This window comes from Eumetopias jubatus, unplaced genomic scaffold (genome assembly GCF_037043125.1).
Source record: "Eumetopias jubatus isolate StellerSeaLion01/CBP00866 unplaced genomic scaffold, mEumJub1_p1.0 scaffold_11, whole genome shotgun sequence".
NCBI classification, from domain to species: Eukaryota; Metazoa; Chordata; class Mammalia; order Carnivora; family Otariidae; genus Eumetopias; species Eumetopias jubatus.
The window spans coordinates 122804708-122819313 of NW_028274817.1; the positions used below are offsets into that span (position 1 = coordinate 122804708).

Genomic DNA, 14606 nt, shown 5'->3' on the forward strand with positions numbered 1-14606 from the left:
ATAAATAAATACAGTTAATTTTATGTCACATGTATTTTACCACAATAAAGAAAAATTACGTTTCTTTTCTAAAGTGCCAGAAGCCTTGGGAGGATGACGTAGTTGTATTTTGGTAAAATTCCTGGACAGACGACATGGAAAGACATGGTGACGGTATACCACAGAAGATGTTCACATGAATGTGACAAATTTGCGTGTCTCCTCAGCCCCAGGCAGCATTTACACACTGCATTTGGGCAGAAAGCCTTCCTTCGTGTCCACCTGAGCACCCAGCCGGTGCTGAGTGGGTCCCAGTGTCAGGGACACAGTCAGATGAACTCTCAAGCACCGCGGCGGGTACTTCTTTGCCGGCTCACCGGTTGAAAGCGGATACCCCTTAGCGAATGGTTCCTGCATTATCTTCCAGACCTGGTGCCTTTCTCTGCATCTCTCCCCAGCGGAGAAGACACAGAAAAACGCACGGAAGCACCTCATTCCTCCCTGTCTCAGCAGTTCCTTTTTTTGGGTTTCCTCGGAGCACAGCGATTCCTCGGAGCACAGACTCTAACGGCAAGAATTTCATATCCGAAATGATTCACAGAAAAGGGCATCAACCCAAACATCACAACACAAACTCTGGCCACACAGTTGAAACTCGTGCAAAGTGCCGGCAAGAAAAAATAGTCAGTGATGGAAACGATCATATATTAATATTGTGCTCCCTGCAAATGGGTCAAATCGCTTTCCGATGACTCGGGGATCACCAGCGTAGGGTCTGCTGTTATTTTGGTCACACTTTTGGATGCATGAGGCAGGCAAAAGGAATCCACTGCTGGTGGGAGCTATTTGGAAAGTGGTCACGTTTCTTTTCCATTACCACGTACGTGTGCACACATTGGAAACCCGAGTCTGTCCGGTACGTTCGTATCATCTGCAGCTTTACGCCCCTTCGGTGACGTCGGCGGCCCTGGGCTCATGCTGTATCGGTGAGGGTGGACCACGGCCTCAGAGAAGCATGAACAGTGAGCTCTTGGCCTGTGCACTTGCAGGCTGTTGGCACGCGACTGTGATGGTGAACATGGAGTTCGGCGGCTTCGTCTGCGGTGAACCAGACACGTTATTTTAGGCTTGGTTTTGTAACGTTCCTAGTGCTTCCTTGCGCAAGTGAACTTCAAGAGTTTTATCTTATTACTCAGAGCTTATAAAAGAGACTCACTAAGATTCAGTGAGCTATCAGCATTTCCTGTGATATTTTTCTCTTGGGCTATAAATAAAAGTCTATTTAAATAGCTGTTTTGTACATTGATTTTGAGTGACAAATCCTTAGAAGCAGCAACCTTAAAAGTGATTCATAGTAAATAAAATTAACACTTTAAGCAACTTTCAGTCAAATAAACAAAGGCACAGAATGAAATTTTTCTCCAGACTTGTCAGTGTTTTGAAATACAGTTGACCCTTGACCTGCATGGGCCCACTTAGATGCAGATTTTTTTTTCTATAAATGCAGTTGAGTATGGTAAATGTATTTTTTATGATTTTCTTAGTCACATTTTCTTTTCTGCAGGTTACTTTATTATAAGAACACAGTATATAATACACATCACACACAAAATATGTGTTGATCGGCTGCTTGTTATTGGTAGGCTCTACGTAGTTAATTTTGGGGAGAGTCAGAGTTACGTTTGCATTTTTTTTCCCTAAAGATTTTATTTATTTGGGAGAGAGAGAATGAGTGGGGGGGGGGGGAGGGAGGGGCCGAGGAAGAGGGAGAAGCAGACTCCCCACTGAGCAGGGAGCCTGATGCGGGGCTCGATCCCAGGACCCCAGGATCGTGATCTGAGCCGAAGGCAGACGCTTAACCGCCTGAGCCACCCAGGCGCCGTTATGCATGTGTTTTTAACTGTGTGAGGCTCAGCACCCCCACCTCTGCGTTGTTGAAGGCTCAATGGTAATTGGCCACTCTCTTCAAATATTAACAAAACAGATGGGAGGAAATGTTGAAATACAGTATGCTTTTTTACAGAGTGTCTTAGTCTTTCTAGAATCTGTGCAAACCTAGGAGGCCCGTGTACTCCAGTCAGGTGTCAAAGAATAGACTACCACATGTTCCCTCATGTCCCCCGTTCACCACCGACGGCCAGCCACACCCGTTGAAGAGTCTCCGTAATGATCCCTGTCATTGTGTAAGGACAGGGCTCCTGATCGTCACATCTGTTTAGTGGAGGCTCCTGATGCACTTGACAACCACTCAGGGCCGTTTCTGTGGAGCGAGGACAAGACTTGCTCTCCTGTTGTCTGATCCTTTATGGGACACAGAACAATGGCCTTTACTCGGTTTGGGAAGCAGAGATAGCGGATTCTGAGTTTTCCAGGTGATGGCAGAAGTTACGAAGGGCAACATCTGTCACTTGGACGGAAGAGACGACCGTGTGCCGAGATGGGGTGGGGCTTGGGGCTGACTTGGAGGGCAGAGGGCAGGACCTCCGGGATGTCTCCAGATCCTCCTGGGACAAAGGATCTTCTCGGGTGGAAACCAGCAGCTTTGTGAGTTGACATTCTAGCTGCAGAACACTGCATGTGATCAAAGTGTCACTAATTTGCCAGAAATGATCATCTTCTGAATGCCCCACATTTCAGAAAATAATGTGCAACTTCCAACTGAGATACTCTCTGCGTCATATGAATCTTATTTGACTGATTTCCTTTGTCTTTGCACAGTCTATTGAAATGGCAGTTTAATAAGGAGATTTCAAACATGTTTGTTTATCAGAGTGATTTGATTTTTATATACACGATTTTTCCTCAGTAGGGATTTCTACAGACTAAATTTCATAAGATGAAGAAAATATTTTGCAGATTTAAAAATTCTGACCCTTTTCGGTTGCATTGAAATGGTGGACCTCTGATGAATAAACTGTTTTGTATGGGAAATTATCCCATTGATTGAACCACATAGTACAGGAGTTGAACATTAGCCGTCGCTAAACATTGAATATACCTGTGTGCTGTGTATTTCCCCATTAGATATCCCATTTTATTATACAGTGTATACAATGTGTACATCCTGTAAATATTTAAATTCTCAACATTACTTTGAGTTTGCTCTGATAATGCTCCAGTAATTTGAGCATAATTAGCAAATAGTTAAGTGTATGACAGAAGAAAGCACTGGGGTTGTGGATTCATTTTCTAGAATGGTAATTCCCTGGTAAGGCCTCTGGAAGAATCCCTGTTAACTGCGATGCTTCTCACTAGCATCCTTGGCTAAGAGGCAGAAGACTTAGATCCCAATGCCTGGCTGGCCTCTGTCACGATGAAATTTACCTCTTATTTGTCCATCACTTCCGATGTTTTTTCTCTGGTGCATGCACAAGACCTGTTTGCCATGTAGCAGAGGTCGGCAGACTTTTTCTGCTTTTTTGGCTTTGTAGACCATGCACGGCATTTGTCTCAACTACTGACTTCTCTACCTTTTGAGCTGAAAGCAGCCACAGTCCACACAGATGTGAATGGGTGTGGCTGTGCTCCCGCAAAGCTTTCTGTGTGGACATTGAAATTTGAATCTCAGATCATTTTCATGTGTCACAAAATATTCTTCTTTTGACTCTTTTTGCATTTAAAAATAGACGGCAGGCTGGATGCGTGTTTCACAGAAGGCAGGATGAAACAGGGCAAACAGCACTGCGGGGCGGGTAGAAATCCTGGATGCGAGGGAGATGGACCCCCGGGTCCTCTGCCCCATTTTGTGCATCCAAGATGCCATCCTTCCCCACCCCAGGCAGAACACAGGATTCTCTTCCATACACTGAACCAGAGAGGCTTCGGATGGCAAATAAGAAGGCTCCTGGAGGATGCAGAGAACATGGGGGATGAAGGGACCATTTGCCCGCTGAAGCCCCTTTACCTCAACAACCGGCAAGATCCTGGAACACTCTTCTCTGGAGACATGAGTCACCTCATGACAAAGATGCAAACACCAACGTTTCAAGGACCACCAAGGAAAAGGCCTACTCCAGATGATAGCTTTCCCTTGTGGAAGGCTCCTACTTGTGCCCCAAGCCAGCACTAGGGGAAGGTCCTTCCTGCCTCTTCCACATTCTGGGGCACCAGGCATCCCTTGGCTTGTGGCTGCGTCCCTCCCATCTCTGCCTCTCTTCACGTGGCTTTCCTCCCCACATTTCTGCATCCTCTCCTTATAAGGACACCAGTTGTTGGACTTAGGGCTCACCCTGTAAATCCAAGATGACTTCATCTCCAGATTCTTAACCAATTACACCTGCAAAGACCATATTTCCAGATAGGGTCACATTGTAAGGTTCTGGGTAGACATGAATTTTGGGGAGTATACTTCGTATACCCCAGAATCCTGATTGGGAGTCCTCTGTGTAGGCCCAGTTGCCTAGTGGGCTTCATTGTGGGGTGACAAGGTTGTAAACGTGATGTGTGAGAGGCCTGTTGCTTTGGGTCACCTGGGGATGTGCATCTGAGCCACAGAAATGAGGGGAACTCTCTTCCTCTGCCCACTTTAATACAGGAAGGACATTAACTATATCCAATATCTTCTAAGACTTGAGGGTGTAGCCTCAGCGTAATGTTTTCATCTTTGTGTCTTAGCGTGAGCTGCCATGCCAAAATACTATGGGTGGTGTAAATCACAGACATGTATTTCTTACCGTTCTAGAGGTTGGAGGTACAAGGTCTGGGTGCCAGCGCGGTGAGGTTCCAGTGAGGTGTGTCTTCCTCTTCTTCTAAGGGCACTGATCTCATGGGGGCTCCACCTCATGGCCTCATATAATCCCAATCACCTCCCAAAGTCTCCACATCCAGCACCACCCCACTGGGGCTTAAGGCTATAACATGGGAATTTCAGAGGGGCTCCAGTCCATACCAGTGACTTTCTCTTACCTGGAACCATGTGATGTGGACATCCCACCCCATCCCATTTTATAAATGATCCGGCTTTCAGACAGGGCATTCTGTCTGCCGTGGACAAAAGTGAAAGTAGCACAGGAGCTGGGAAACTGGGGCGCATACCAGGTCAGCGTGACCTCAGACAATGGTTGAGTTACAGAAAAGGGGAGGAGGCAGACATGAAACATTGTCATTATCACACTGTGATTTGCTGACATGCGGACCCCTCTCCAGGCTGGGAACTCTGGACCAGAGCAACATGGATGGCACTGTTCTTTCTTATTCCGTATCGTACCCTTCGGTGTGCTCTGATGCTGGACACATAGGAACAGTCCAAATTCCTCTTAGAAGCCAGAGTTTCCAAGACAGAGTCTCTCGTGCTAAGGCAGGACTTCTCAGCCTCAGCAGTGGTGACATTGGGTTCTGCATGCCTCATTCTGCTGTGGGGAGTCCTGTGCACTGTAGTTTGGATATTGACCGGCATCCCTGCTCTCCACCCCCGGATGCCAGGAGCATTCCACTCCCCAGTTGTGACAACCAAAAAACAAACAAACAAACAAAAAAACTCCAGACATTGCCAGATGTCCCCCAGCAGGGATGGGAGCAAAACTGACCTCCTCCCACTTGAGATCCAGTGCCTTAAATGAAATGGTAGATCAGGAAATCATTGTCATGTCCACCTGAATATGGTAGGAGGCTGATGGAAATTTCAGTGCTCCTGAGCTGTGTCCACAGTGTAGCATCACTTCCTAGACGGGGAGCCCTTCACCTGAATTGTCCTCACTTCAGAAGGGCCTGTCCTTCAAATCCTGCATCCTGGCACGAGGGTAGAATGTGCGGTCATCTCCGTCACCATCCCCGTACTGAGGGCAGGAGGACTTAGAATCCACCCCTGAAAGGGCTAGGGTGAGTCAGTACTCGTTGATCTCCCCGGGACTGTGAACACACTGCCTATGGGCCCTCCATCACCAGGCGCTGACTAGAAATCGGTCCAGTTGAAGTCCAGGCACTGCCGAATATCTCCTCTGAGTGAGGAGAGGTGTCGGAAAACCCCCGTTGAGAACTACTGTTCCACCACCTCCCAGGACCCTGCATGCCTCCCTGCTGTTGGCCCCAGGGGAGTGACTGCCCCTTGCCAGCTCTTTGGGTCTTGGAGTTGGTAGCTAGACATTCCTGGGGCCTCTTCCTACTGAAATGGAGAGCATCTGCAAAGCTGTTTATTCCTTTGTGTGTTTCTTTTCCTTTTCCTTCCCGAGCTCTGTCCTTCCTTGTCTGCTACCAATTTGTGCAATGTCACCAGTACATTTTCACCCTTACTGTCATGAATTTCACTCTTTCTCAGTCACGTTTCTGGTCTTCTACCATGTGTTAGCTTCTTGCAGCTGCTCTAACAAATGACCACAAACATGGTGGCTTACGACAAGAGAGATTTATGTTCTCACGGTTCTGGAGACCAAAAATCCAAAATCAGGCCTTGGCAGGGCCATACACCCTCCTGAAGCTTAGGGGAGGATCCTTCCTTCTTTCTTCCAGCTTCTGAAGACTCCAGGTATTCATCGACTTCTGGCTGCAACTCTCCGTTTTCTGCATCTGTCTACACAGGGCTGTCTCTCTGTCTCTCTCCTCTTCTCTTACGGGGACACAGTTGCTGTGGTCTGAATGTTTGTGCCCCCCACAAAATTCATACCTGGAATCCCTGATCCCCCAGTGTGAAGGTATTAGGAGGTAGGGCTGTCAGGAGGTGATCAGGTCATGGGGGTGGAGCCCTCACCTATGGGATTAGTGCCCTTATAAAAGAGACCCCGTAGAACTAGCTCCCCCTTCTACCATATGAGGACACAGTGACCAGTTGACTGTGCTCCACAAGGGGCCTCACCAGGTCGGAATCTGTGGTGCCTTTATCCTGATCTCCAACTTCCACAACTCTGAGAAATAAATATCTGTCATTTATAAGCCACCGAGTCTGGGGGCGTTGTGTTCTAACAGCCCAAACAGACTAAAAGACTAGCCATTGCATTTAAGGCCCACCCTAAATCCAGGATGATGTTTTTCTCAAGATCCTTAATCATATCTACAAAGACCCTCTTTTCACATAAGATCATTAGACGAAAGGTTAGAACTTGGACATATCTTTTCGGGGGTCACCAGTCAACCCACTCTACTCCATCCCAGGCCTTTGATCTGTAATACCAAGGTATTAGCCTATCTGCCTTCCCGGGGATTGTGAAAGACACTTTCCAGGAGAGGCACTATACCCAAGCCCCTTACACGTGGGTGGGTCAGGGTGAAGAGGGGGCCGGCCATACACTGTCACCATAGAAGGTCTAGGCTGGGCAGAGTCCTACAGAGTGTCTGTGGTCCCAGGACAGGATCATTGTCTGTCTGGTTATGGGTAGCTGGTGGCATTCATTAACTGACATTGTCTTCCCAGGTCTAACCCTAGAGAAATCTACACACTCAGTGCGCACTCCATAGTTCCTAATGGCGTGCACATTTCTGTGTAAGTTTCATCTCCGCCATATTGTTAACTTCTCGCTGTAGGTCTTTGTGTTTAGGGTCAAGTGCTAGTCGTGCTAGTAGGACACACCAGCCTGAGCTAATAGGATGTTCACAGATATATCCACTCAATGAATGAATTCCAGAGAAATACCTTAACTCAGGTCAGATCTCAATCTTTTCTACATTTTTCCTTTTCCAAATCCATTTTAATGGCAGCATCCCTGTTCTCTCTCATCAGTCTCAGGTCTTTAGGATGAAGTAAGAGGAAAGCATTCTTCCTATCAAGACTGCTGATTCTTCACATTTTATATTTCTTCCCCTGTAGATTCATCCTCTGAGAGCTGATTCTTTGTAGCAAGAGATATCTGTCTTTTTGCCCTTCCCTTAAACCGACTTCAGCACGCCAAGGGCCAGAAGCTGTTAGCTGGATTTCATTTATATATTTAATTAACCAGCTTCTCTTCAGGGTAGAACTCCACTTACGTTTTTAGTCTTTTGCTTCTCAGGGGCAGTGACTGAATAAGAGAGTAGTTAAAGAGTACAGAAGTTTTTTTTACGGAGTCAGCCAATTATATATCCAGAGATTTGAATGATTTCTTAGTGACTGTATCCTCTAGTTTTAGCTGATGATCATGACAACGGCGAGCTTTTATTTGGGGCTTACTGTCATGGCTGTCGAGCAGCCACCGAGGTGATTTTACGTGCGTGACCGTGTACTTGCACTCCCATGTAGCAGCTCCGCGAGGAGAGCTGGTCGTTGCTATTTGATAGGCGATAACATTGAGCATGAAGAGGACGCATGTTGGCCTGATGTCTCACCCAGAGGACTGCAGTCGCATCCTTCTCTTGGGTCTCATGTTCACACTGGTCTCAGCCAAGGCGCTCAGGACGCTGTGGCTGATTGGAAAACAGTCCTGCGGAACCATTTGTGATTCATTCCCCTCTCAATGCAGGTGTTGAGTATGCACCCTCCCATATAGGTTTGTCGCTGTGCCTTTGTGTACCTATAGTACTTTACTGTTACGTAGGTACAGGACGAAACATTCACCGAACGAGAAATGTTGATGGCATTAGCTAACATGATAGAAACTATATGTAATTTTTTTTTTTTTTAATGAATAGCACAAAAGAACATTTTCAGCAAAACTTTCTTTTCCCATGTGTTTTAGAGACAGCTGGGTGTTTAAATATGCTCCATTATTTTTTTTTAAGTGTGGTTTGTTCTTGTGTAATCTAGTAATTTGAAAATCTTGTTTTAAATTCATATCATTTTGATACTGTGAACATATATAAGGAGAAACCTCACTAAAGTGGACATGGGATACCAGAAGGGAGGCTGGTGGGTGAAGCTGTCCCACTCAATGTCAATCACAGAAAGAATGATCAATTACAGCTTGAACAGAGGAATCGTCAACAAGAAACACTCACCAATTACAGGCCCCAACAGGGAAAGATGTACTCTGCATCTTCTATTAGAAACCTACCTCCCCTGCAACTCAGCCAATGAGAAACCATCTTCATTCTGGACTTTTGCGTTTCTCCAGTGGACTTTGGTTCAAAACAACCCCTCCAACTTCCTCCTTCTTCTCCGTAAAATAATGTCCCTCTCTTTTCTTTGTTGGACTTGCCTGTGGTTTTGCCGTAACTCGCTTCTCCCGGACTGTGATTCTCTGCTCTTCCCGAGTCAGTCCATTTTTGCTGGTAGAATGACTAGCAGTTTTATTTTTAAGGTTAACAGTCCTCACCTTTAATTACTGTACCCAGACAAAGTTTTGTTATTGGCTTTGTTTTTATCATAAGCATTCTTTCCTGCCACCCACCAGTGAGGTAAAGGTTTTTAATTGAAATTTAGCTAATAGATGTAATCCATGATATTAATCAGTGGTTGTTGCAAACTAATTGAGTGTTTTGGCATCTTCATCCTTCCAACTAATGTATTCAGACTTCGTGGAAACTGATTATGTAGAAGACTAGTACTGGTTGAAACCGTTTTTAAGTGCGAAGAAGGTGTTAACGTGAGATATATGGATCTGTAGTTTTCTTGTCTGGCTTTTGTTCAGCTCTGGTATCACAGAAGTACTTGGTCTCATGAAATGAGTTGGAACACATTCCCTCCTATTTTCTGAAATGCTTGCTCAGGATTGGTGTTGTTTCTTTCTCAAGTGTGTGTTAAGTTCACCAGTGAGGCCATCCAGTCCTACATATGAGAAGGTTTTTTTTTTTAACTACAAATTATTTACAAGGAATAGGGCTGTTGAGGTTATTACTGTCTTCTTGAGTGAGCTTTGTATCTTTTAAAGAGTCTCTCCATTTTATCTAAGCTGTTAAATGTATTGGCATAAAGCTGCTCATAATCATATTTTTTAATACTTTTAATGAATTTAAGGATCTGTAGAGATGTCCTCTAATTATTAGCACTGTTAAATTTGGATCTTCCTTTTTTTCTTGATCAGTTTGGCTAACAGTCTGCCAATTAAATTGAACTTTTCAAAGGACCAGCTTTTCATTTAATTGATTTTCTGTATTCTCTTTTATGCTGTTTCATTGATTTCCTCTCTTTTTTTTTCTTCCCTTCTATTTGCTTTAACTTGATTTTGCTCTTTTCTTTCACTTTCTTAGGGTGAAAGCTTAAATCATTGGTCTACTTTCTTCTAGTTTTTAATGGGACAACTTAGATGACTGGTTTTAGACCGCCTTCTGTAATACAAGCATTTAGTGCCATCAGTTTTCCTCTAAACAATGTTTCAGCCACATCCCATGAATTTTGATATGTTAGCTTTTTGTTCTCTACGAAAGATTATCTAATTTCCCTTTGTGACTTCATCTTTTGACTCGTGTCTTACATAGAAACTTGTTTAATGTCCAAATATTTTTTCCCACATACCTTTCAGTTATTGATAGCTATTTTAATTCTTTTATCATCAGGGAACATATTTTGAATGATTTCAATTATTGTAAAATGTTTTAGAATTTTTTATAGCTCACAGACTCATGTTCTATCTTATTGAATGTTCTAGGTGCACTTGAACATAATTTGTATTCTGCTATTTTGGGTGAAGTGTTATATAAATGTCAAATCAGTTAAGTTGCTTGATAGTGTTTTTGAAGTCTGCTGTATTCTACTTTCTCTCTGCTTGTTCCACGTAACCTCAGTCTGTTTCTCTATGCAGTTCTATTAGTTTTTGCTTTATGTATTTTGAAGCTCTGTTATAAGATGCATACACATTTAGAATTATGTCTTGTTGATCAGTTGACCTACTTGTTATTATGAAATGTACCTAGTTATCTCTGAGACTCTCATTCCTTGTTTTAAAGCACACTTTTCTGCTATTAATATAGCTAGCCCTACTTTTGATTGGTAGCTACAAAATACGTGGTTTTCAATCCATTTATTTTTAACCTGCCTGAATATTATATTTAAAGTAAGTTTTCTGAAGATAGTATCTAATTGGATATCAATTTTGTTTCTGTTTCATTTTTTCCATTCTGATGGTAGTCTCGAACTTGGGCGTATTTATACAGTTTATAAAGCTTCTAGAAGGTCATGATATGCTAATTCCTTCATCACAGCCATGTCTCTGTTCATTTCTTTTGATTGCTGTTTTCTCCTGGACATGCGTTGTGTATGTCCGCTTATGTGTAGGTGTGGTAACTCTTGATTAGATGTCAGACACTGTGAATTTCACATCCAGGAGAGTGCTAGATTTTGCTTTTTTTTTTTTTAAGTTTTAATGTTGTCCTTGCACAGAGTTAAGATCCTTTGAATCTTCCTTTGAACATCTCCGGACTATTTCTCTTAAAGGTCAAAGGCTCACAGTATTTGTTGTCTTTGTGAACAGCTTTAGCTGTTTGAAAAAAATGAGTGTGTCTGTCTTTTTTGTAGCGATTAAGAAAGTAGGGACATCGCCTGATGCAGTTACTAAAACAGTAATGATTATATGATTATTTAAAATATTGCTTTAGATAATTAGTGTTGTGTGTGGATTTAGACGTTACTGTCATAGTCGGCAAAGGTTTCCAGGTGGAAAGTACCGTTGTGTTCAACAGGTTTCTGATAACCAGCCCTCTCTCCAGTGGCTCTCTGAATAATGGTATTCACCTCCGTGTTCCCTGTACTTAACACTTAGAGTGACTGAGAGTGTGGGAGGTGTTCCTTCCATGTGATGTGTTGCTGCTGTAGCTCAGCCGCATTCAGCAAGGTCTGTTTCATCCTCTGTTCCCTTATCAGGTAGCGTTACAGCTCTCCTTCAGCTCTGGTCTTTGTCCTCCGCTTCTGGTAGAGGCCCTTTCAGGATTTCCTCTCCCTGGCAGTGACGAATGACTGAATTGCTTTCAGTAGCATGGCGAGTTTTCTCAGGAAACACCAACAGCATAATCATTGCATAATCATTGCTTCCGGAAACAAAACAAAACAAAACAAACCATGGCCCACCAAGTGCAGAGGTACCTCCCTGGGCTCACTCTGCCTGGCTTCCACATTTCAGCAAAAGAGGACCGGCAAACAAAGCAGTGTTTCTTTCCAGTGAAATTGCCTTCTGTTACTTTGGGAAATGCTATAGGGAAGCCCTGAATTGCTTTTTGAGTTTTGGTTTGAGTAGGTGTGTTTCAGAGCCCCTAGCCCTCCCGTTCAGGTCATGTGTGTCAGATCAGATTGTTCCTGAGAATAGGTGGCAGAGAGTCAAGGTCCCAGAGCTGGCACGGCATCCCCAGGAGGCCTGGTGGCCCTGTGCTTCCTCCACTTCCCTGAAGGCTTTCCCTTCTCTTCCCTAGGCGTGGAGAAACTCATCCACCACCTGCAAAAGCATGGTGTGCCCTTGGCCGTTGCCACCAGCTCTGGCCGCACATCGTTTGAGATGAAGACCAGCAGACACAAGGAGTTCTTCAGCTTGTTTGACCACATCGTTTTGGGGGATGACCCCGAAGTGAAGAATGGGAAACCAGATCCCGACATATTTCTAGCCTGTGCGAAGAGATTTTCTCCTCCTCCTCCCATGGAGAAGGTAAGGCCAGCAGTGAGGAGAAGTGGTGGCGGCAGCAGCCCTGTTGCCCGGTGCAGCCCCCGGGCGGGGTTTGTCCATGACTGGAGGGCCTCGTGTCCGCTGTGGGAGGGCCACCGTGGAGAGCAGGGCCGTAGGGTGGCCCTGGGAGAGGGACACGGTCAGATCATGTCAGTTTTGTGGGGGGAGCATGTGCCCCCGCGTCAGCAGGTCAGCGATCCGGGATGCACAGATGGTATGTTAGAAAGCTTATGTTTGACGGAACACTGTCCAGTGGACATTCTGCAGGGAAGGGGGCTGTACTGATGTGGGAGGGCAGCATCCTTATTCGCAGTGAGCAGCCTTCAAGGAACATATTGATAACAACACAGGTGTCAATCATCAAAACTCACGGTGCCCCCCCCTCCAAATGCTTGTTGAGGGGTATCTTGTTATTGCAAGGTTTTTGCTCATAGTGACCTTTGGTTTTATCATGAAGTTTCCAGGTTTCTGTTTTTCTGCAGGACGGAGGCACTGGTGGAATTTGTGCTCCAGTGCCCTCTACAGCCTGTGTACAATACTTCCATCATGCAGGGCGCACAGTGGACATGGAGCAAAAGGTGACAGCGACCTGGAAGTCTGTTTAGAGCCAGGGGATAGTGTTTGTTCAGCTTTGCTTCAGATTCTCCTCCCTGTACCGTTACTTTTGGGATGGATAGCTTAGGCTCCACTGCCTGCTTATGCGGATTCCAGCGCAAGAAGGAGACGGTCTTGAGAGGGGGCGGGCTGAGGTCTGGCTGTGTGCCCTGCGGATTCTAGAACACCCCCAGGGAGATGGTCTTGAGAGGGGGCGGGCTGAGGTCTGGCTGTGTGCCCCTGCAGATTCCAGAACACCAGGGAGACTTCTTGAGAAGGGAGCGGGCTGAGGTCTGACTATGTGCCCCTGCAGATTCCAGAACACCAGGGAGACGGTCTTCAGAGGGAGGGGGCTGAGGTCTGACTGTGGGCCCCTGCAGATTCCAGAACACCAGGGAGACGGTCTTGAGAAGGGGCAGGCTGAGGTCTGTGTGCCCCTGTGGATTCCAGAACACCATGGAGACGGTCTTGAGAAGGGGCAGGCTGAGGTCTGACTGTGTGCCCTGCAGATTCCAGAACACCATGGAGACGGTCTTGAGAAGGGACAGACTGAGGTCTGACTGTGTGCCCCTGCAGATTCCAGAACACCAGGGAGACGTTCCTGAGAAGGGACGGCCTGAGGTCTGACTGTGTGCCTTGCAGATTCTAGAACATCAGGGAGACAGTCTTGAGACAGGGCAGGCTGAGGTCTGACTGTGTGCCCTGCAGATTCCAGAACACCAGGGAGATGGTCTTGAGAAGGGACAGGCTGCGGTCTGACTGTGTGCCCCTGCGGATTCTGGAACACCAGGGAGACGGTCTTGAGAAGGGGCGGGCTGAGGTCTGACTTGTGTGCCGTGCAGATTCCAGAACACCAGGGAGACGTTCTTGAGAAGGGACGGCCTGAGGTCTGACTGTGTGCCCTGCAGATTCTAGAACATCAGGGAGACGGTCTTGAGAGGGGGCAGGCTGAGGTCTGACTGTGTGCCCTGCAGATTCCAGAACACCAGGGAGACGGTCTCAAGAAGGGGCGGGCTGAGGTCTGACTGTATGCCCTGCTGATTCCAGAACACCAGAGAGACAGTCTTTTTTTTGTTTTTTTTTTTAAAGATTTTATTTATTTATTTCAGAGAGAGAGAGAATGAGAGACAGAGAGCACGAGAGGGAAGAGGGTCAGAGGGAGAAGCAGACTCCCTGCTGAGCAGGAAGCCCGATGTGGGACTCGATCCCGGGACTCCAGGATCATGACCTGAGCCAAAGGCAGTCGCCTAACCAACTGAGCCACCCAGGCGCCCCAAGAGAGACAGTCTTGAAAGGGGATGGGCTGAGGTCTGACTGTGTGCCCTGCTGATTCTAGAAAGACATGGGGATTGAGTCAAGAGGCTCAGGTTTCTGCTGGTGCCGTTGTGTGCTGGCAGCAGGGAGGGCATTCCTCCGGATGACAGTGGGTTCCTGTGTTGTTGTTGGTTCCTGTTTTTAGGGACTTTGGGTTAGAATTAGTTCAGGGAAGAACATTTCGTGACCGTTCTTTTCTAGCTCTCTCCTCCCCTCACTCACAGAGAGCCAGAGATGTGATGCCGCCCTTTTCTGACCCAAATCACAAGCACAGTTCAGATCGCAAGACTT

The 14606-nt window shown here is 46.0% G+C and overlaps 1 protein-coding gene across 6 annotated transcripts in view; it reads left to right on the forward strand.

Annotated features, from left to right (window-relative positions):
• PUDP (pseudouridine 5'-phosphatase) overlaps positions 1 to 14606 on the forward strand; it is a 368457-nt gene that overhangs the window by 51047 nt on the left and 302804 nt on the right. For all 6 annotated transcript variants that reach the window (XR_015769493.1, XR_015769494.1, XR_015769495.1 and 3 more), the window contains exon 3: positions 12160 to 12389. Coding sequence is in view for 3 of the 6 variants with exons in the window: in XM_088028888.1 (XP_087885014.1) it covers positions 12160 to 12389 (230 nt within the window). In the remaining 3 variants the exon portion in view is untranslated. The remainder of the gene's footprint in view (positions 1 to 12159; positions 12390 to 14606) is intronic.